At 33.8% G+C, this 25,081-nt stretch overlaps 1 protein-coding gene across 6 annotated transcripts in view; it reads left to right on the top strand.

Moving 5' to 3' along the window:
• The window catches only part of LOC143222059 (histone-lysine N-methyltransferase KMT5B-like), a 45,484-nt gene that overhangs the window by 3,438 nt on the left and 16,965 nt on the right, over positions 1 to 25,081 (top strand). For 3 of the 6 annotated variants that reach the window (XM_076447910.1, XM_076447909.1, XM_076447913.1), the window contains exons 2-5: positions 12,304 to 12,383; positions 13,402 to 13,546; positions 19,329 to 19,491; positions 20,182 to 20,294. In XM_076447910.1, the coding sequence (XP_076304025.1) occupies positions 13,410 to 13,546; positions 19,329 to 19,491; positions 20,182 to 20,294 (413 nt within the window). In that variant the 5' untranslated portion in view covers positions 12,304 to 12,383; positions 13,402 to 13,409. The remainder of the gene's footprint in view (positions 1 to 12,303; positions 12,384 to 13,401; positions 13,547 to 19,328; positions 19,492 to 20,181; positions 20,295 to 25,081) is intronic. The other 3 variants (XM_076447912.1, XM_076447911.1, XM_076447914.1) reach the window with 1 other exon arrangement.

Here is a 25,081-nt window from a genome sequence, read left to right as displayed (position 1 = left end):
GTTTTGAAATCAGTGGTGAGAACAGATACCATTTTCAAGATAGACAGAATTAGAGATTGCTTAATTTCAGTGCTTTTATGATGTCCATTAATATATTTGTTTTCAAAGTGGATGAGATTTGTGACCAACCATGCATCATTTTGAGCATCAAATAAAAGAATGTAAAACCTAGATCCTTCAAACCTCTACAGATGTTTAATCAAAGAATGTGATGGGACTATAAATGTAAATATCATATGTGTTTCCAACAGTGAACAAAATGGAAGAATTGAAGAAATTTAGCTATCAACAAACTCAATTCAAATTTTCAGCAACTGAAGTTTCTAATGCTTTTAAAATGAAAACTTGTACTGCTATGTATCTAAGTTCAGTTGCAAGTTAATACCTTGTTATAAAAATAAAACTGTTGTTAACTGGAGTCTAACATTTCCAAATCATAAGCTTTTGTTTATCACCCTGTTGTCAGCAGGATACAGAAACAAATTGACTTGCTCTTCCTGAATAATGTTGAGCTTCAGTTAGAACATGTTTTGCCCTTTTTTACTGAGGAGAAAATATATCATGATTTCATAATTTATCTTCATCAGAAACACTTCCATTCCTGTAATCAATAGTAGCCTTCTTCTGAACCACTTCCAATAAGTCTATCAGTTCTTCGATAAGGATACCATAAGTGCACATAGTTTCCAATTGAGGCCTAACTGGTGATCTGTATAAGAGATAATTACCTCATTTGACTTAATTACAAATAATTCTTAAAATCCTATTAGCTTTTCTAATAGCAAGAAAATGCTGCCTTGATTAATTGAGTGACTTATCTACAACTTTAAAATCCTTTTCTTAAGTCACATTATTGAGTGGATTCTTTATGTACAGTTTATTAAACTGGGACCTAGTTGCATTACCTTCCATTTACTGCAAGCAAGGGCTAATTGCAAACCATTCATCTAACTCGCCAATTCATGAACATTATTCTGTAGTGTCGTAACATCTTCACTGTAGTTTGAAATTATCATCAGTTCTATGTCATAAACATTTTCTAATTCATTAATTATTCCCAAGTCAAAATGCATTAATATTAATAAAGAAGAGTAAAGCCTCAAATACTAACTTTCTGAGGCATACTACCAAGTTTTTTTTAGACTCTATTAGTGGCTTTTCCTTTTTCTCACCCAGCTGCCATGTAATCCAGTTAATTGGTGTTTCTCCAATTCTGTGATGTACTTTTCTTAGTGTGTAGGTAATACACTATCAAAATATTTTTGAAAAACCAAGTGTACCAAAGTTACCCTTTTCATCATCCAGAAAATGTATGGACAATAAGGTACCATTTACTTTTTAAATGCTACTGTTACACATCCACACTAAAGAAAAGTAAAGATTTAAACCCACTCTTACAAAATAATTGATTCTTCTCCCAACTTACTGCTTAGCAAAACTATTAAGTCAAGCATTCTGTCAAAAGAATAAAACTGTCTTAACTGGAGTCTGGCCTATCATTTTTCCTAATTTTAAACTTGTTTAATCTCATTCTATCACCTTCAGAATATACCAAAAAGAAATCAGAGGCATTTATCTCATTGACCCTCTGATTAATCTTGGAAACTTCAATGAGATTATCTCACCCTTTTTTCCTCAAAAAATAATCTTAATATGCCCTTATGAAATAGCTTTTTCATTAAAAAAAACAAACAAATATTAACAGTAAGGGTGTTCAACTGATCAAACAATGCATTATAATCTTTAAGTATATTTAACTATACTCCTTACGAGGTTGACTTCTAGCTTTATTTTAAGTACATTTCTGTGATCAGAAGTTAATATTAATTAATTCCTAGAATCATTCTATATGTGTTAGCCTTTCCTTTCAACTCTGAGACAGAAGGTCTAAACTGTGCATATTGTTCCAAGTGGGTCCTAACTAGTGATTTATATACATTGTGTATGTAAAGGATATGCCACTTGACTTGCCATTTGTGTGTTTATAGATACATCCTAAACTTAGCTTTACTTACTAACAGTAGAGTTGTCTTGGCATGGCCAGGTGGGTTAAGGCATTTGACTTGTAATCTGAGGGTCACGGGTTCGAATCCCAGTTGCACCAAACATGCTCACCCTTTCAGCTGTGGGGGCATTATAATGTGACGGTCAATCCGACTGTTCTTTGGTAAAAGAGTAGCCCAAGAGTTGGCAGTGGGTGGTGATGATTAGGGACGGCTAATGCAGATAGCCCTCGAGTAGCTTTGCCCGAAATTAAAAAAAAAAAAAAACTAACAGTAGAGAATTACTTTGGCTTTGCTGATTTAGATTATTTACTACTATGGCAAGGCTGTTGATGTTGAAATATCTAGTTCACCTTCAAAGTCCTCTTCTTATTGATAATTTGAGATAGGTGGCAATCCCTAGAGGTGATAGTTTCTGTAATCACTCTGCCATATTTGTGGTGGTGTCAGTTAAGCTTTGACAGATATTATTCAGTCATCCTTTAAAGTCACTTTAATTCAAGAAAGGTTTCTTGCTTTGAAATGTAGTGGCCTCATTAGGGTCATTTCTTCACTAGTGTTGAATACCCTATATTAATATATATGCTATGATTTCTTCTTGTCTATCAATGCTGTGCCAGTTGATGGTTAAGGCTCTCAGTGGTTCAAATCAACAAGTGTTGAAGTTGGACTTGGCTTCTGCAGGATGTTTTTTGGTACTCTGTCCAATGATAGCTGAAGCTCTGAGTGGAAACCTTCTAACTGGGGCTATTTGATCTTGGAGACTTTAAAACAAGCTAACAGCCAACTCATTGAGATCTTATACATTCAACATGTAGGCCAGAAGTGCATTTTTGTTTAAGGGTTCCACTAGGAGAAAGTTCTACCCCAGATGTTTTCGAGTTAGCAGGAAAGTTCAGATTCTCATTAAACAGAGAATCCTGAGTGTAAGATTTATTGTTCTAACTTCTATATACCATGGAAATTTAATGAAAATGTAGGCATCTTCATAAAATAGAATGAAGTCACTGGCTATTTCAGGGACATGATAGCCAAAGTAGTAAAAAAGAAATGCAGATTAAGAGTGCAAGTGTGGATGAATTTCAGTTAGTCAGAAATTCAAATAGGTATGTAGATTGAAGAAAGGTCATAAATGCATGATTACAACCACTGCTTCTCTCTAAAAACTATCTTTATGAAGGGTGATTTATAGATTAATTTGTTTAAGGGGTATTTCTATGTATGTTCACAATCTAATCCCTCACAGAATGTGTATCCCTATTGTTCATGAACTTCTTGATCCACTGGCTGAATTGGGTATCCACCTGTCCAGTACCTGTCAGCCTTTCTGCCACCTGTTACTGTTCTTGTAAGAACAGCCAACATAACATTTGATCTAGATCCATTCTCTCCATTGTCCTGTATATGTTACAAGTAGAGTACCTCTATCCATTAGGTGAGGAATGGGCCTGGTTCAGACTGTAGAACTGGTTCCTATACAGAAACTGACTTGGGTTAACACATGCCAAGCTATACTTTTGACTGTTACACTTCACAAAGACTTTCATCATTTGTGCTGTGTGAGTTTTCTTCCCAATACACATGTAGTATTAACTAAGTGCAGTTGTTCAAAATTTTACCACTTAGGTGCTACTTTTGCTTCCCACTCATACACATGAAGCATATATCTTATATTGCACTTTGTACTGAAATAGTGTTCATAAAAATATGACTGTGCTTTATTAAAAATTTTCATCTGTATGACATAAAAATATCCTATTAAACCAAATAGAACTAGCTATACCAAATTTATGCTTATTATGGTATCCATATTGTTGGCTGTTAGTTCCATATACCACTACTAATTTCACTGAGTTATGAGTATTTCAGTGCAAAAGATAACATAGAAATTTATCTGTCAGATGAGTATGAGTTTCATTTTGTACACACTTTCATGAAAAATTTATTACTTGTTTAGTATTTCAATATGAAAATTCAACATTTTCTCACTAGTACTAAATTAGTGAAACTAATAGGGGTGTTGTCTTCAAATAATACCTTACAGGTCAGTATTCACAGTTAACCTGATATCACTAGGTTTTAACATCCAGATCAAATTTTTTATTTCCATTCATATGGAGATTAATAGTTGTGTAATTGATCCATTTATGTTATTCAGCACTCTTAAATTACTTCATATAATGTTTATACACACATAGGACTATAGGCATATATTTGCTTATGCATGTATGTTGCTATATGTCTTCAATACGTGTTATCAGATACACTATTAGCTTACAACAGACTGCCCACTGCTTCTGACTTTTACACAAATTACATTAATAAAAGATAAGAAATTTAAGTTAAAATTATTGTAAGTTAAGTTAGTATTAATTTTTGCTGTCACTATAATATACACCAGCAGAAACAGCATGTGGAAAAGTTATACTTATTCAGGTGTACAAAGAGAAATCTACGAAAGTCCATGCAGTATTACTTATAAAGTTTTTGCCATTCATCTAGATAGGGTAATTTTTACAATAGCTCAGACAGCACTATTTTATTGTAGTATGTCTTTTATCAAATAGTGACCTTTGCTACCTATTAACCTTCAAGTTTGTGTTCATTAACTAATGCAGGCCTTGAATTCTCCACATACTCATTTGGACATTGTAAAATGTTCCTGTTGGAATTACATACATCATATTTACAAAGAGCAAGACTTCTTGGTGAACTTGATCATATTTCATTTGCAAAGAACACCACCATGATCTAGGGTATATGCTAATTTCACCTGGGATTAACAAACTTTGCAAACATAAGCTTTACAGTATGTATTATCCATTCGTGTAAACCGTCAGACTGAGGCTGATTAAAATGAAGTGCATTTATTCACCATACCCATCAATTTACATAACTTGGAATGGTTGTTCTGTATTTGATCTATTTAGGTACTCTGAATTAGTCTGTCCAGAGCTTCACTAGTGAGATTGACACTTCCTCTGTGGATGAATGGGCCATTGGTTAAGCTTAAGCTGACTTTGTAGTTGATGATCATAACTATATTCAGATAACCTCATTCTGTCTAGAAGTGGACCAGCAATATCTAAAACTATTTTCTGTAGAGCATAACTAACAATTGTTTCTTGGAGTGTAGGTTGACCTTCTGTGTGGGTGGCATTGCCAGCGCTGTACATCATTACTTGAATATAGACAGAAAAATTAGCAGTGGTTTTACTTGCTGCAAAATTTTATTATTCAAAATATGGAGAATATTCTTCCTCAGAGCTCTAGGAACACTAGCTGTAACATACTAAGAACCACTGCTTGCTGATTAATAACAATGGTACAGCACATCATTCTGTACTTGTAACTATTTGTACAAGTATTATACTACATTAAATACCTCAGTGCTACATTCTCAGTCTCTACTGATCAGGTATAACCTCTCTGTAAGGCCTATGGTAGTTCTTGGTCCTTCAGTTACTTTTTCCAAAGTTCCAGAAGTATTACTTATCATATTTATGCACTAGTGGAATTTTATACCATATAGCTTTCCATTTCTATGGCAGAAATGATATTGATTGTTACATGATGTTCTGAACTAAGAAATTCAGTAAAGTGGCTGTTTTATTGTACATTCAGACAATCCATCTGTGTTTTATATGTTACTGGACAAGGTAATAACATACAAGTAAATTGCATTCCAGTTGCACTGTTTTCAATCATGCTATCATCCCTTTGGAGTTTTTAAAATACACCTACCTGTAAATAAAACCAATGGAATAGGAACATAACCTTCCTTGAAGAACCAACTTAAAATTAAAATTTGGCTTTAGCAGCTACTGTATGATAACCACTAGCTTTTGATATACCTCCTCTCACATAATAGCTTTCTTTGATTTGTCCCAGTTTTCAATTATTTTTAGACTTGAGGCTGTCACCTAAAATTACATGTTTACACATAATATGGCTGCATTGCAGGATACAAATGAGCATGCAGCAACCCTCCACCAATGTGTGACATACCTTCTTAGCTGACTCTCTCTATACTGTAGAGCACAATCATCACTTTGAGATTAGTGAAAAAAACAAAACTAGAAGGGGTGTTGGGTGAGAAGTGAGAGAAGGTAACTATCTTTCAGAAGTAAATTTTCAGGGATATGTTAACCTTTGATGCAGTACATAGTCTTCACTTCTGGATTTGGCACTAATGTATAATGCAGAGATGCCAACTATTGCAAATGACTGAGCGTAATGATTGTAGACAGAGGCCTTTCACAGTTTTAGTCCTTTTAGATTTGCCAGGAACAAGACAATCTGGTGAACGAGACCTTTTTTTTTTCATTTTGTGAACGATCTCATTGGTGTTTCTATGCCATTAGAAAACAAGAAATACCCATCTACGTGAGCGCTGATTGGCCGACAAGCACTGATGACGTAACTATGGATTACCCCACGTACCCAGTATGGAGAAGCACCACACACAAACTATTGGTAGACGTCGGAGATACAAATATTTTTTATTATTTCAAGCACAAACATGATTATCGCAAGTAGCCATTTGGACTATGTCATTTATTATCAAAATTTATTTGTATTGCACTAGAAATTTTCTTTTCACCCCTTTCAAGCTCTGGGGGAACAATTTATTACTTTATTGTATAGGTCTATATAATATATAATAATTTGGGAGTTGCAACAAGTCGTAATATTTGTCTGTATGACTGTATAGTCATAATGTATACACCAAAATCGTAATGATTACGCTCAGATCGTAATGGTTGGCATCTCTGGTATAATGTATTGTTTTCATTCAAACTTTTCAGATATTTGTGAATTTTAGTTGAAATATTTACAAAGACATTGTTTCACAAGTGTCAGTAACTTCCACTTTTGTTATGAAACAAAACTGTTCATCCTAGCCTACCAGCTATATTGGTATTAGATTTATCTTTGTCTGGTGGGAGAGGTGATGGCTTTTATGCAATGGGTGGTGGGGTCTTTCATGTGGTTTGAGCCACCATTTGTACCTAACATACCTCTGCCAATGTTTCTTGTTCATGATAAAAGAGACTGCTAGTTGTTTTCCCGCCTACCTTTGCCTCCATTAGATACTCATATTGTCTTGATTCCATCTTGGCTTTTTTTTGTAATTTCTTGACTAGGTTTCTCAAATATGCTTTTATATTTAATTCTTTTTACCACTACTTTGGAGTATACATGTCTCATCATCCTTCCTCTGTTATCTCATATTACTAGGCATGACATTGTGCTGTGATGATTTTCTTCAACTCCTAAAGAATCTTTTCTTCAAACTTGGAGGTCAGATCCTCTGCTTTTTGTTCATCTTTTTTAGGCTCAGGTTTTTCCTACCCTTGTTTTAAGCATACTTTCCTTTTCCATTATTCTTTAACCATTTTCCTGCAGTAATCTAGCATTCCCTTGTTGGGTTTCAGACAACTGTTTATTCCCGTATTTTTCCTACAGTGACATCTTTATTTTCCTTGACAATTTTACATCTTATTTGGTTTTTATTTTAAATTGCTATTCTCTTTTCTTGTATGCTTTCTTCTGGCTTCTTTCATCTGCTTATGTGATTTTCTATCTCTTATGTTGGTCACATGCCAGTGTTGTGCCTTATCCTCACTGGTTTACTGTTTCTCCTATGTTACTTATTTTTCTCTGTCACTATTTTTCATTCTTCTTCCCATCCAACTTTCCACTGCTTATGCACTTTGACTCTCCTATAAGCTCAGGGTAAGTAGTGTCCATTTCATTTGGCTTGTGGACCTTTACCCACAAAGGCAAATATTGAAGTACTGGGATTTCTCTCGGAGAGCCTTTTCCTTTGTCTTTTCCTTCCCTTCATTCACTGTTTCTTGTTCTCATTATTTTACATCTTCCTAAGGATTTTGTTTGTTGTCAACATTGATCCATGATAGTGTTGGCCATAATGGCTACAGTTGCTATTGGATAGGCTTCTCATCCTTTTCCAGGTTTCTATTTTCATATTTTAATAATTCCTAGGGATCTGTAGGTGGGTGTTGAGTCTTACATATTTCACACCTCATTAGATTTCTTTCCTTGCTTTCACATGGGGAGTTTTTGACCCTGCAGTGGTATTTTTACCTCATGTTTTGGGATAACTAAAGTGTATATATAGGATAATTTTCTCAGTTGGCTATGTCCCAGCAATCCTCCTACAGCCACCTTTACCTTCTGTGGGAGGTGGCACATCTGGATTGGCTCGTTCATCTTAGAGTCTTATCTCACATTCATTTAATTTCTTATTCATTTGGGTATTTTTTTGTTCACATGCCTGAAGGAACCAGCCTTCTACCCTTCTTTTGGGGGACATGGATTGATTTGTTTTTGAAGGTATATCTTTTCATTCCCTTACTGTACAGGTGGTTCTTTCTTTTTCAGGGATATAAATTTCCATGGAATTCCTTATTTCCTTGGGTCATGATCATTTGTGATGTCTACAATGGAATACACGTTCTTTAGATATGTGCTTGGGATACCTTGCCCTCAACCATTCTGCTTCCTCTTACCTTGCTCAAAGATTTCACTTGATGACTTGATCAAAACTACTCCCATAATGGGTATTCATTTTCTTCTCATCTAGGTATCCTTGTGTTCCCACATGTAAGTTTGAGTTTGGGATTATATCTCAACTCTTATATGAATTTGTCCCTACAAATCCACCTCTTAGAACATTTGGTGGTACTTTGAATTTTTGGATTTTTCTAGGATGGTTTGTAGACATGTTTTGATGATGTATACAATCAGCTGTGCAGCTGCTTCCTTTATCAATCACCAGGGAGTCTTTGTCTTTATATCCCTGTTTCCACACTATCAACCTCCTTTTCTGAGCCTATTCCATACAAATATATCTCATAGCTTAATATTTTCTGGGTTCCCTAAATTTTGTTGTAAGTTGTCTCTTGAGGCACTGTCTATGGTTTGGTTCCTTGTTCCTCTAGTGTTCAAGTTGCAGTGTTTTCCTGTGGATACTTTCTTGATGCTTTTGTTACTTTTCTCAATACCCTCCTTCCCATTTTTGGTCTCCTGTTGTTTATGTCTCAGATTTAGCTGAGTACACATACCATCAGAGCTGGTCCAACTATTTTATCTGTGCCTTCCCTTCTACTTGCCTTCTTGTTTTCCCTCATCCTGTTGAGTGCTCATGATAACTTCTTACTGGCCAACTCATTCATGGCTTACTCTATTTGTACTTTTATCCCCTCTTCTTCAACCTTTGTCATTCTTTCTCTCCCCCATCCAGCTGTGTCATCATTATGACTTCACATGTGGATTTTGTTTGGTTTGTTGTAAGATGTTCCTGACTCTCCTTATGTGTAACCTTTAGTGTTTGATTCATTCTTCCTTGTCTATTGATGACAAGGGTGCATATTCTATAGTTGCTGTGTTTTCTTTCCTTCCTTTTGTCCCCAGTTTTTGAAATATTTCATTAGGTATTCAGATAAGACAGCTTTTGATCATAGCTGATTACTAGGAAGCTTTATTTAATGCTTTTGGGTTTTCTATTGTCACTATGTTTTCTTTTGTATTTGTTCTATGGTTTCCTGTTTATTTTGCCATGTTTGTCCTCCTCTTCTTGCAGTGCTTTCTAATTTACACCTGAGCACTGTTCTCTGTGCCCTTTACCTTTTTTACTTTTACCTTTTAGGCTTTTGTTCCTTGTACAGTGTTTCACTTAAGTCCTAATTCTCACTTTCTGCATATGGCCATATCAAATGTAAGTATATGCTTCACATATATTTTCCTTTATTTTCTAAATATTTTTCTCATTTTGTTCCAAATCATCTTTTATATTCCCTCCATGTAGTGAATTGTTGTTTAGTCTGCTCTGCTTCATCTCATGGCTCATGCTTCTATTTATTCTCTTGAAGTTCCTCATCTCCCTGAGAGACTTCTATTACCCTAAAGGGATGTCTACATCACCCTTATCTATTTAGTTCATCCTTAATAAGATATATATTTGCATGGACTTTCAAAGTATCCTTCCTAAATCTAACTCTTCATTTTCATCATCTTTTGAATGAGTTTATGAAACTGGCATGTGGAATTCTTCACTTACTTCTGTCACACTTTTTATTAAACTTCTGGTTGTCTCTTTTTTTCAGATATCAACTTCCTCCTTCATCATTTTACATACCTCCTTTACTGGATTTGTTGAGTAGGTTCTATTTTTGTGTATCCTACCTTTATAGTGACATATTTCTACATCTCTAGATTCTGTTTAGTGACAGGTTTTGCCTTTCCAAGTAGGCTTAACTTCATATGACCTCTCAGATCTACAGCATTCATTAATGAATTGAAGTGTTCCATAAGACTGCTAAACAGTTCCTTGTAACATGTTGCTTCATAAATAACACCCAAACCACACTTTCCAAATCATGAACTATCATGAATAAAGTATAGTTGGGATCACTGCTCCCTTCCCCAGTGCATTGTTTGCATCCCTTGTTTCAGTGAAATAAAGAAGTCCTTGGCACTTATCAGTTCCTAGTGGCTAGGATGGTGGACCATGGCAGCTTTCTTATGAGTATTATCACCCACTTTCACTCAGTTTAGACTAAGGTGATGATGTTCTGTCAGTGTAATGGGGAGTATTTTCTTCAAATCATATACCAGAAGACAAATTCTTGATGGCATCTGGTTTATGGCTGGAGTTGACCTACCATGTTTGCATTCCACTTTCTACCATCACTCAGATGTTGGGTTCCCAAGTAGCCTGGTGTTGGTTGTCTACTGGGACTGCAAATATGTGCCCTGGTTGGGTTTTGGAATGAAAGCTGGTTACCCTTCTCCTTACTGAGTTTGGAACCCTCCTCCTATTATAGACTGGAAAACAAATACCTAATGGTTCCTGATTTTGGACTGGAGTTGACCCATGAACATGGTCTTACATAACTTAGCCACTCTACGTCATTTGTCATGTCCCATTACTGATTCAACTAGTGTTTTTTCCACCAAGTATAGCAATATTTTAATTTTAGAGAAGGGAAGAGTATACCTGATACAGATGGGGTGCAGTCTCCCATGTATGTGACCCCACACATTAGGATATCTCATTTCATGATGCTCATCTAGTCATCTTGGTAACATTTGCACCAATCCCTCTACCATTTCAATACGGAGAGGTAAGGTATCATATCAGAAGTTAATATTTTCCTACATTGAAAATGTATTTCTGATACATACTTACCTCCACTCAAACTTTTTTCCCTGCTTCCAGTTTCTCTGTTTGCCTAATCTTGAAGTGATGATTGTGCTCTACAGTATAGAGGGTATCGCACACATTGGTGGAAGATTGCTGCATGTTCATGTGCATACTACAGTGCAGTTATACTATGTGTAAATGTGATGTTAGGTGGAAGCCTAAAGACTAGTAGTGAGCAAAAATTGCACAGTGCAAAACAAGAAAAGCTATTATGTGAGAGGTATGTACCAGAAGTAAATTTTATTGTAGGAAAATGTTAACTATGGTATAAACAAATAGTTCTTAAACTGATTAATGAACTATAGATAACTAGAATAATTTCAGTTTTTATATTTTAAATATAAATATTTAACAAACATCAATTCTTGTGGAATTTTTCAAAGAATAATTCATCCATTGGACTTAAACACAGAATAGAACCACCAGCATTTTGTTTTTACTGTAAAGAATATTAGTTGACATTAATCTAGTACAGATGGCCAGGTGGTTAAATCTTTCAACTCATAGTGTGAGGATCATGGATTTGAATCCCCATCATACCAAATGTGTATCTTTCCAGCTATGGGAGCATCATAATGTGACAGTGAATCTCATTTTCATTAGTAAAACTGTAACCCAGGAGTTGGTAGTGGGTGGTGATGACTAACTGCCTCCCTCTAGTCTTACACCCCTATATTATGGATGCCTAGCTCAGCCCTTGTGTAGCTTTGCATGAAATTCAGAACAGACATTTAAGCTACTGTAAATGTAGTTATGTCTTAAAGAAGTGGATTTTACTTTGTTGTTGATGAACTTGCAGCATATGGGACATGCCAGCTTAAAATTAAATTCCTATAAGCATTTACCCTATTGGTGTTAGTCCATCCTGCCTTTCTGAAGGTATAACTGCTACATGGTACTGCAGGTAAAGAATTAACATCTGACTAACTTGTATTCTCCTGTTAATACATAAAACTAATTAAATGTTGAAGAATGTTTCTAAAGTTATTTTTATAGTTCTCAGTAAAGCTTCTCATATGACACCTTTTAAAGCTTAAAATGTTTTTTTTTGTTTTTTTTTAATATCAGATTGAAACTCTGTATCACCCCAAGCCTAAAATAATGTGGAGACATTTTGTAGGATGATTTCATCCTTCAAAGCCAAAAAGGTAATGTTATCAATATTTTCATTTCATACACACACACACACACACACACACACACACACACACACAAATAGCAGTAGGCATAGCATAAATAACCAATTAAATAACTGCTTAACAACAAACAAAACAATGAATAAGTAGCCACAGGTCCATATTTTATAGTATAATTTTTTGACTGATTTATGCAATGCTAATTCTTTCTAACAAAGAGCAACTGATCCATTATAAGTTGTGATACTCTTTAAATAACTGTTTTAGATAGGTGTTAAGAGTTTAATTTTTTTTCCATTCTTTTATTATAGAACACGAGTTTCACATCAATGTAACATGTCTTGAAACTATTTATAGGCTTTTTCAAAGATAAAAGTGGTGTCAGAATATAGGTATATCATGACCCATGGAAGCTAAACAATTTTTAAATATTTTACAACTGAAACAGTAAATGATCTAAAGACTTTAGTTTTTGGAGGAATACTTAGTAACTTTCTGGCTGTGATTTGTATAATTGATCAGTGATAATATGTTGTCTGTGCATAATGTATTTGCTGCTATAAAATAATATCTGTGGTTGTATGTTTCTTTTTTGTTTTGTTTGTTAAAGCAAAATCCTTTGTTTTGTGCACATCTGTATTGGCACATTTTAGTTGAATTTCAACCCTGCTCATAAGTGATTGAGTTAATCATCCAGCTTTAACTGTGAATGTAAGCCTTTTCTGATTTTTAATAGTTGTATGTGCTTTATACCCTAGTCAGGAATTAAAGTTTACATACAATTACAGAATTGGAGAAAACAATTGGAATATGCTTAAGTTGATTTGGTAATTCAGAACTTTGCTTGAATTTGGTTATAGGTTTTCTATTTTTATAATATACAGATTATTTAGTTTTTACTTTTTTCATAGACATAAAATGTTGCAATTTTTCATTTTCCATTTGAAATTGGTATTTACTTTGAACTGTTAACTTGCATGCAGTATTATACTAAGGATTCTTAAATATTTTATTTTTTTTCTCCTTACAGAAATAATTATGATTGTCAAAGGAAATGCAGAAACAATGCCTTCTACACGAATGACAGCTAAAGAACTGTGTGTGAATGATGACTTGGTGACTAGCTTACTTCTTGATTCATATTTGGGATTTACTACTCATAAGATGAACTTTGGGTAAGAACACTTGTAAACACTGTGAATAAGTATCAATAATTATGTTCTGTAAGTGTAAGAGTCTGTATTTAAGACTCATGGGTACTATTTGTTTCAATAAAAGAAACATTTATAAAAGCAACCAAGGTGACAGTAGTGCATTCAATCCATTGTAATTACCATATGCTTTCAGACAATGAGTACAAGTCACTTGAACTGTTTCTACAATCCTATCCAAAAAGTGTTTAAAATATTGAATGTTAAACTATATATATATTAGTGTCTTTCTCATCACTGTGTAAAATAGCTTTTCCACTTTAGATCCAGATATCTTCTATGGCATATTAGATTTATGAAGTACATACTCAGTGTTTCAAATGTTTAAGTCACAACTGTTAACCCTATTTCAAAAATTCCTAGACAGGTTATCCATATCAATAAATTATGGAAAGAAAATTCTTTGAAACTCCTGTAGAGAATTTTATATCATTATTTTAATTTGTCTAGTTAAAATGAAATATAAGTTCTTGTTCATATATGGGAAGTGGCCACCAAAAATAAAATTTCACAATATTTTTTTCCTTTTACAGATTCTTCCAAGGTTTACATTGATTAGAATGTGGGGTATAATGTACAGTTATGAATACAACAAACATTACAAATTAAATTTTATTACTTTTTTTTCTTATACATTAAGTTTCTTTGTGTCCTGTTTCATTTCCCTACTTATGGAGGTATTACTTGAAGGAGTACAGAGATGAATTATTAGAATAGCATTTATAATCTTAAAAATTGAATCTGTGAAGAATGGTTTAAAAAAAACGTGTTTTCTTTGGAGTGAACAAGAACTAGAGTTGGGTTAATCATGAATTTATAATTAGTAGTCTAGGTACTCTATTGTGCAAGATCTCAGTAGTTAATAGGATGGTAAGCTTAGAATTTGGAACTTAAAGGGTTAGAACCAGGTACGTATGATAAGTTTTAATGATCCCAGACACAGGTTTGTTTAACAGCAGAAGTATGCCTCTGTAACATTTATAAATATACTAAGTTGTTTACCTGATAGTTTTATGTGGACAAAGTGTTTTATTTACTTGGGTTGATTATTTTTATAACATGAATAATCTTGTGCATATCTAATACCCTTCTGTCATCTTGATTTTACTTACAGTTCTAACTGTACTATGCATAGGATTTGGTTATCTTAATTTACCACAAACACCAAAACTTTCTATTGAACCTTTTAAAGGCAACTTGTTAAAGAAAAAAATTACATTGTTTTTAAATATATATCTTAGTCTTTTACTTTTATATTGATACACCATCAAATTTAATTCATGTAGAAAAGAAACTTAAATTTTGCTGAAAAATGTTAACTATACTTATTTATTTAATCTTAATACTTTGTTCCATGGAATTTGAAACTGTTTATTTCACACACTTTATATAAATTATATACCTTTGCATGTGTATTTGATTGTAATGAAATTGACAAGACTGCATTAATAGTAATTGTTGTAGTGAAAACATTACATTAAAATTAATCATTTTAAACAATAAATAGCCTATTAAGTTTTCTCAAAAAAATAATTGTACAACAGCATTCAAATTACATAATGTATGTAAATAATGTAAGCAACTGGGAAAAAGGCATTTTGAAACTTATCAGGCTTAATATCTTTCTTCAGACAAGAGAATTAATACTGCACATAATACTTCAAATAGGCCTTATATGTAGCATTATATACATGAAATGCCAATCATGATTCTCCCAGGGCAATTGCATTACCCACAAGACTGTTGGTAATTTCTTTTGAAACATAATGGATGTTGTAACCTTGGCACATCACCTGGCTATTTAGTAGAAAAGGTTGTTTACTTTCACACGCTGTATATACAGTTTTGCAGAATTATTTTCTATTGAAAGATAAAGGTGATACCTTAGGACAATGATGCAGTACAAAAAGTAGCTAGATTGAGAGGAACTTAGTAACTTTAATGAACAATGTGTCATGTGCTAATTGCATATACACATGAGAAATTGAACTTTTGGAAATTTCTGAATTAAAACAAGGCTGGTGACAGATGCATAGTATGACTTTATACTATACTTTTTTTCCCACCTTTGTTTATACGATGCCTTGGCCATCCTTAATTTTAGAATTTAAATGCAATAGAACTTGTTTGTATATTGGTTAAAAAAATTGGCATAACCTTCTCTCATCCCTGTTTTAAAAAAAGTACATAGTGACCCTTTAACATTTCATTGGTAAGAAGTAGTTACATAAAAGATACTTTTTTTAGTATTCAGTCATAAGTAAGTTGATAGTTGAAGATTTTAGCTCTGGTAAATTTTTCTTTGATTTAGGTGAGTAGTATTTATGCAGATTCATGTACTTCTCATGCTGACAGTGCTTCATGGTTGGGCACTAGAAGAATTCAGTCTGTTTTTAACAGGCAAGGTGCATAATTGCTGTTTCACAGAAGTTAATGTTGCTATCTACAGTTTAATTGCTTGTAGATTTGACTCAACCAGCATAGCAAAAGTGGAAGTGATTTCTCTATAACTTTTGCAATCAATGACAGTTTTGTGTGGTTGATTGGCATCAAGTAGAGGCTACTAGGGCTTGTAAGATTTCTGCACCTACTTGACAAGGTACTTTTGTGGCTGATGTTTGGCCAATAGTGCACTGTCATTCGTGGGTTCTATTAGTTTGAACATCAAGTTGGTTTCAGGGATTTTTAGGTTAGACATGAAATCTTGGTTGTTTCTGAACAGGAGATACTGTGTGTACTGGCTCTCAGTAGTAGCTAATGAACAAAAAACTGGAAAGTTTTAAATAAGTATGAAGAATGGAATGTTACTGGATAGTTGAACAGAATAGCCAGATGGTTTAATAATTTGATGTTAACAGCAAAGATCGAGTAAATTTTAATTGGTCAGAAGCTTAGCAAGATATACAGATTTACAAACACTGTCTTTAAAAGTAAATTTAAAATAAAGCAATGTTATAACTGGGCAGCTACAGTGATAAAATATTTTACTTAGTCAAGCGACATTTCAACTGGCTTATTGTGTGTTCATATATATATATATTACTGTATTGCCTGTAGAACATGTCACTTGCATCTGTGAATGTTTCAGATGTTTCGGTTCTCCAGACTTCTGGTCTCCATTTGACCAATTCACTGCTATGCCGCTTGGTGTTGCAGGTGCTATGATAACTAACACAGCTTATAATCTGACCCATTTACAATACTTTCACTAGTGTTTTGTTGTTATGTGAACTTGCCTGTATCCAAGTGCTAGGGCTAAAATGTTCAACCAATGGGTTGCTTCTAATGCAACCAAACTCAGCTGTTGACAGAAGTGGAAAGTCATCAATACAAGTTACTTTGTTCACCCATCTGAAATGAATTAAGAACTTGGGTATGCCCTGCTTTTTGAAAATCATCACTGAGTTTAAACAAGCTCTCTGAGGGCTATATAATGCCATTCTTTAATATTCTCTATCTCGGTATGGCTATAACCCTAGAGCTCAAAGAAAGCCTGCTCGGCATAAATTTTATTGATTGTATGTCACTTGTATCTACGAAATGGTAAGTAATTGTTGTTTGGCCCACTTGGCTGTCTGTTCCCATAAGTACAACTGAAACTCATAGACTCAACTTTTTTATTTTCCTACTTGATTATTTTCAAATGATTTAGCAATTTACTTCTTACATAAAACCCTACTGCTTCTAAACAATTTATTATTGTTCATTAAACTCTACTTGAATACCTGTTGCTTGTCTGTCATCTTTGTTCTTTAAATCTAATCATATTTCAATTATTTCTATCATGTCAGAATCCTTTACAATCATAGTTCTGAATTCATCTGCTTTTATTTGTAACATAATTTTTCCCATGATCATATTTAGGGTTATTAGGTACAAATATGGTTTTTGTTAATTTCAAAAAAGGAGTGACATGGACTTCTATGAAAGTCCATTTACCTCTAGGGCTGTCTCATAAACATTGTTTTTGTTATTGGAAGAGGTGTGCTTAATTTTTGTTTTAAATAAACCAGTTGAGAAATAACATTTGGAAAGGATTCACAAATCGAATGTTTTTTGTAATAAACATATAATCACATTTTATATTGAGGTGTATGTAAATGTATACAAGTGCTTTTCTGTCTCAATATTTTAAAACCATAACAAAAACTTAAGAATAAGCTTCACAAACTGGACTCAAACAGCCTTCTACAAATTTAAAGTACTTTGATTCACATTTGTGTGACATGGATTTAACAACATATTTAGCATTACTCGTATATGAGTGACCTGGTATACTACTGTTAAACCAGGTTGCTTTTCTGTAGGTGAAGTGGGAGCAAAAGTGTTAATATCACACTTTAAGTAGAGTTGAAACATATAACTGTATTCTAAAATCCATTTGTAAATATAATGCCCTCTCAAGATTACATCTTCAGTTTGTTTTAAAATTAACATTTCATGCCTACCTTTTTTGGCTCAACTTCCAACAGTGTTCACTATCCATTCGTGTCCAACAAGTTATTCAACATTTTTTTTCTTTCTTCTTGGTATTAAGTACTACTTGTATCACTACTCAAATCTTCACTGCTTTCTAATGCTTGTGTAATTAAAGATTTGTGTAACTAATTTATACCCTGTGCAAAAACTGTCACTTCCATTTTATTCCAAAGATCCATCCAATCTCCTTAATAACACACACAGTAGCTTAGAATGGCTAGGTGAGTAGGGTGCTTGACCCCCAATCTGAAGGTTGTGGGATCAAATCCCCATCACACCAAACATGCTCACCCTTTCAATTGTATGAGTTTTATAATGTGGGCTGTCAATACTACTATTCGTTAATAAAAGCATAGCCCAAGAGATGACAGCAGGTGGTGATGACTAGCTGCTTTCCTTCTAGTCAGGGTTTAGTGTTACACTGTTAAATTAGAGATGATAAGTGCAGATAGCCCTTATGTAGCTTTATGCAAAACTTGTAAATAAAATGCACACAGAACAAAAAACTTGTAAAGACAGTAAATAGTAAAGCTTGGTAAGGTATGTAGGTACTAGTGCTTTTCACTACTCTTTTTAATGAACTTTTCTAAAAATAAAGTTGTGTGACAACTTTTTCTGATCTGTACTGCTGCTTCCTTCTCATTATTGTCTCTCAAGCATTATAATGTAACTTTTCTTTTAGCAAGTCATGACAATCCATGTGATGTTTATTTGAGCATGAAATGTGATAGTTGTTTTAAGTGTCTGAAAAATTAATGTTAACTTCAACTCTTTAGAAATATTGATCTGTAGGAATTTGCTTTGTTTATGCTCATTAGTTAACTACACATCAGAAAAGTATTAATTTTCTCATGCTTGTAAGACAGTAAAGCAAACTTACACATTTCTTGGCTCACTTTGAATCAAATGCAGTTACTTATTAGATTGACATTTTGAAGATGAGAAATACTGTCATGGTATGCTAATATTATAAGTAAGTGGAACCAAGGTACACTGAAGTTTTTCAGTTGTGATATCAAGTAAAAAAAAATACTGATTTCACTAAAATACTCTAACCATGCTGAACACTTAAGCCAATTCAGTCTATTTTAGCTATAAATCAAGACCTTGTATATTTTAGCAGTAAAGTGATTTTTCATGAACTTTATATTGATAATACTGATATAGGTAATAAATTGTTCATATTGCTGTTAAGTTATTCAGTTTAATAACAAGTAATATAGTTAGAAATTTAAATTTTCTCTACTGTTTTATATCTAATCACTAGATTTCAATATCCAAAAGTTGGACAAAAGACAAGCCAGATTGTGGAATATTTCTTGCAACATCAAGATTATGAAAAGGCTTACAAACAACTTCTACTTGGGGACTGGATGACAAATTTTTTTTATGATAAATCTCAGCATCAGAAACAAGCCTTTCATGATCATGTGAGTGTCTGTTTTTAATCCTCTTTTACAATACACATGGAATTATTTATTAAAAGTATTACTGAATGTTTACATTATATTTTTGCTTCTACTTTTTGATTCACTTTGATATTTTGTATAAAATTTGACAGTTGTAGATGTGTTTCACAGTGCTTTCTTGTTGTAGAATAAATTGTTTTGGCAAGTTGTAAAGTCATACGTGATGAACCAGTTGGTAATATGATATTTTGTTCCAAGGTTATGTAATATAGGTCAATAGTTAAGTGGTTTGTAGTTAATTCTCTAGACCTTGGTTCTGTAACAGTTATTAAATCTAGAAATAGAATATAGTTAATTCTCTAGGCCTTGGTTCTGTAACAGATATTAAATCTAGAAATAGAATATAGTTAATTCTCTAGGCCTTGGTTCTGTAACAGATATTAAATCTAGAAATAGAATACATGTGAGATTTTTTGAAAAAGCAGAACATTACAATATGTATCTTTTGTGTTTTAAACAATGGTGAAATAGGTTTGTTTTCAAACCTAGATTTTGTTGCTTTTATAAAAGCTTTCATCCACAAATGCTTTTGCCATTGCTAATATGGAAGAATTTATTTTAAAAGGGGCTAATTAATATTAGTGTGAATATAGTTTATGTATACACATTCATTGTGAAACAAGCCATTATACTATAGATATATTTTTATAGGCCTTTCGCTACCTGAGAATGTTTGACAAAGAAGCTGGTTTTGAAATGAAGCCCTGCAAACGGTACTCAATGGATGGAAGTGTTGGGGCTAAAATTTGTGCAACAGTGAAATGGTTAGTGAAATATTAAACAATTTTAGCATGTATGTTTGAATGATATCATTTACCTTGTTTATTAATATATATATAAAACTTGTTCTGGAATGTTTCTAATTAGAATTATGTATAGATATATTTTACTGTTGCAATACTTGAAAATAATTTTTAAACCATGGTAGTATTTTTCTTTTGTAACTGTATTTAATAAAAGGGTATATTTATTTCTTATAGCGAATTTTATAATTTGCTGTGCAACCTGTCACTTTTTAAACTAATAAGATCTTTTTAAAAATCAAACAATTGCTTCTGTAGTTAAAATAAAAATGGAAAAGAAACAATAGTACTGTAATATTGTATTCTTTATTTACTCTGTTTGCTTATTTTTACATAAATATGCATACTTATTACTCTTTCTCCATTATTAAAATGACAAATGTTTTGTCTCACCTGAACAGATATGTGTCACTGTTACAAATGTACAAAATTTCTTACACTATCTTTGCCAATTTTTAAAATTGGAGCCACATTAATTTTTTTCAAATATCTTAGTTCTCAGTCTTTGTTTAGTAATAAAGAAACATTGGTAGAAGTATTCCTGATCTTAATGGTGTGAAAGGGAAGTTTGGTAGTCAAATGTGTAAAATGTTTTCAGTTGTTTTTCAAAATAACATGTATTTTTCTGTTACTTGCCACTTTGGGAAGTAACTCTAATTAGTACAAAAGCCCTAGTGCAGTAATGAACACTGAACTAAGCATTCATAACATGAGTACATAGAAATGAAGAGCAGAAAATTCTTACTTTTATCCTTCACATACTTTATGATGTATTCTAATCTTCTAGAGGCATGAATTTTATCTGCACCTACTTAGCTGAGGTTGTTATCTACTTTTAGTTCTAAATAAATATATATTATTCAAAGTATATCACATCAACAATGAATGATACAAAACATCATTTGATGTTGCCAGAGCACATTTTACTTACCTCAGCCCATAACAAGAGTGTGATTTAGTGTTGCTGCTCTGTTATCATTCTTAAAGGTGCCATACCTTCTATAGCTATGTAGCCTACTTGATATTGTGTGTATTGTTAGCAATATCCTAATCTGTAAATTACTTCCATGTGTGTGTTACATTTGTTTTAAGGTCGATTAAAACAATAGTGATTATAACATAAGTATCATGGGTTAATGTAGCACACAGAAATACTTAATCCATTCAAAGAAAAAGTTTGATCAAAAATAGAAATGTTTTAATTAAATCAGTAGATAATATGATATAAATATGAGGTTTGTTCAAAAAATACGCGGGCTGTTTGAATTGCGCGGCTCCAGTTGGTTCCAGGGAATCCGCTTGGTGTCGCTAGGTTTGCACAGATCAGCTGATTACAACGCCATTTCCCGATTGCAGATATCTTCATTTGTGTATTAGCTATGCGGTTTTAAGTGAAGTGTGATTTTTTCGTTTGGCGGATTTCAGAATGAATGATCTGAAGGAGCAACGACTTGCTGTGAAATTTTGTGTTAAACTTGGAAAATTTGTGACTGAAACTTTTGCTATGCTTTAACACGACTTATGGTGATATTGCTATGAAGCGTACGGCATGTTTCAAGTGGCATGAACGTTTTAAGAATGGTCGACAGTCCATTGAAGATGATGAGCGTCCTGGACGTCCTTCCACGTCAACTGACGACCCACACGTCGACAAAATCAACACCCTGGTGCGGGCAAATCGACGTCTGACTGTCAGGGAGCTTGCTGAAGAGTGTGGGATATCAGTTAGATCTTGTTACGAGATTTTGACCGAAAAATTGAAGATGCACCGTGTTGCTGCGAAATTTGTGCCTCAGAACTCGTGTGTTTTTAGCCAAACACTTGATCACTGTTCTTCTCCACCCCCCCTACTCACCTGACCTTGCTCCTTGCGATTTTTTCTTGTTCCCCAAACTCAAAAGACCCTTGAAAGGAAGAAGATTTGAGACGATTCCCGAGATTAAGCCAAATGCGACGAAGGAGCTGGAGGACATTACTAAAGAAGCGTACCAGGACTGTTTCAACAAGTGGAAACACCGTTGGGATAAGTGTGTGTGTTGGGGAGGAGAGTACTTTGAAGGGGTCCCAGACCTGTAACTTCTAAATAAAGTACATTTGTTTTATGACATCAGTCTACGTATTTTTTGAACAGCCCTCGTAGCAAAGTAAAGCAACTTGGTGATAAACTTGCATCATTTAATTAGTTTCCAGTTGAATTATATAACCTTATTTAATGATTCTTAGCTGAAATAAGAGAAACTAAATTTAAACTGATTTTCAATATGTGATAAATTGGTATTTTTATAATTAATTGCTATCCCAGGTAAAACAACTTACTACTTTCATGACATTTTATTGTTTTTTCTTCATCAAGGAAGTAAATTTGAAGCATGAAAAAAATCCATAATCTGTTTTTTTTTATATTGTTACTCCTCTAGGGTTAACTCATAAAATCTAAAATGACAACTTGTCATAGTTTAGGTGAAAAGCTGGGCATTCCATGGGTTAGCTAAGTGTCATGTTGGACATACAGGCTATCCTATCTTTTTCTACCCAATTATTCCAAACTACATGCCAACCTGCTAGGTCAGCATTAAGTTTATGTACTTTGTGGTACTGAAATTTAGATTTGCTTCCTTATAGTGAACACAACAGATGGTCTATTGTGGCTTTTACTCTAAAGGAAAAAACAAAAAACAATCAAACTGCATATAGATGATGCTGGGCAACATAATCAATTAATTTTTCCATATACAGGCTTGGTTATGTTGGCTGACTTTGTAACCATAAAACTATACCCACTATAATGTATTTCATGCTGTGAAGGTCTCAGGTTCAGTTACACTATGTAACACAAATTTTGTTTCTGGATAGTATGTGTTATTTCTTAATTACTTATGTTGTAAAAGTACAGAAAATGGCCATTATTTCCTTCAAACTTTGCCTTTGTCACAAAAGCAAAATTTTAAGAGAAAAATAGATCTTTTCCATTTACTTTAGGCATAAGCAATTGGAAAATAACACTTTTTGCCCAGGAACAAGAAAAAGTAAAAATTTTGTCACATAGTGTTGCTATTGCTATTAAGGCCATGTGCTATTGTTGCAAAATACCCACTGTAAACTTACTGGCTACGTAAGTATGAAATAATAATCTAAATTTTGTGTTTTTCTTTACAATCTAAGTTTCTAATTTATTACATAACAGTATTCTTTAATTTTACATTTTCATGCACAGATTCAGGGGAAAGGAAGGTACAAAGGATCAGGGTCAGGATACCCCATCCATATCTTTACAGATATGAAAACTAACTTAGTTGAGCTTCATTTAATTTAATTTCACATTTCTTTCAGAGCTTTTGATTTACCTATGTTTGCCATGCATTTTTCACTGGTTCAGTATCTAACCTGAATTTTGAAGTTGCTGTTACAACTCTGGGTGCATATCATTTGTCTGTTACTGCACTTTCAACCATAGGTGTGGGCAACTCATTGAGGAATTTCTTGTTCTTTGTTTACACAGAGATGGATCAGTATATGGCATGCATGTTATCTCCTTTTCATGCCCTTCTTCTTCCTGTATTTTTTTAGCCTTTTCACAGGTGCAAGGTCACAGTTTTTATCTCCCATCCTCAGATTTCAGTGTGTCTTCCCATAAACCTCTGAGAGTTGTGTTCAGTTTTCTTAATTACCCTTCACAGCCCTGCCTGTCCCACTTTCTCACTGGACCTCAATTTGCTGATTTTTATGGTCATGCATGGTATGCAGGCAACGTTTCTGCTGACTGCCTGGTTAATTTAGGACTGGTGGTAGTTTATTTATGGAATTTTGTTCATTAGAGTAGCCCTTTTCTCTCAGATGTTTGGGTTTGTGGTGTTTTAGTAAAAGGTTTCATCTTACTCTTTTCCCCCCCTCTCTTTCATCTTCCTTCTCTTCTGGATTCCTGGTCATGCCAGTGTCTGAAGCAGTACTTAATTCCCTCACCCAACAGGTGCTCCACATGGGTTGTGCCAGTTTTACTTGCATTATGGGCTGGTATACATTTTTAGTACCTGACCCTTTGGTCTGGCTTTTAAACTGTGTATTTTTGTTGAATGATTTGCTTCTTTGCTTGACCTATTCATACCCTTGAGCTGTGCTTCTACATATACATGGACAACTAGCTTCTTCTTATCCAATTCAATACTTTGTACAACTGGATGTTTCTTCAACATCTAGATCAATTGGGTCAACCCTTCTCTTCTTTGGTTCCAATCTATGGAACAGGCCATATCTGCTCCTTTGCTTACTACTTGCAAAGTTCTATCTCTTTTGAGGCAGTAATCTTCTTTGACACTTATTATAACCCTTGACAGAGCTCATATGTGTTTGCTTCAGTGAGCCCTACATAACCAGTGGAATCTCTCATGACATCTCTTGGGTGCTGATATTCTTCTTTCCTAATCTTTAATGGATGATCTCCATTGGTGATTAGACAGCCTATATTAGGCAGTGTCCTGTTTCCTCCTCCTCAGCCAGTTACATTTGTTCCCAGATACATCCATTCAGGGTAGGGTGTACAGGTTGATCACCCATAGGTTTTAGGTTATTGACCTGTGGAAGAATGTTCTTTTCACCTCAGAGTCCTGGAACTCCTGGCTGTCTGCCAAGCATTGGATCATATTCTTTCGATAAACAGCTGTTGCCTGTTTTAATCCATACCAACAATTATACAGTAATGGCTTATATCAATCAGCAGGGCAGCACCCAGTTGAAATTCCTGTGTTTGGCAT

This window comes from Tachypleus tridentatus, chromosome 8, assembly GCF_004210375.1.
Source record: "Tachypleus tridentatus isolate NWPU-2018 chromosome 8, ASM421037v1, whole genome shotgun sequence".
NCBI classification, from domain to species: Eukaryota; Metazoa; Arthropoda; class Merostomata; order Xiphosura; family Limulidae; genus Tachypleus; species Tachypleus tridentatus.
Note: the sequence above shows the minus strand (reverse complement) of the source record. Positions and strands in the feature narration are given on the sequence as shown.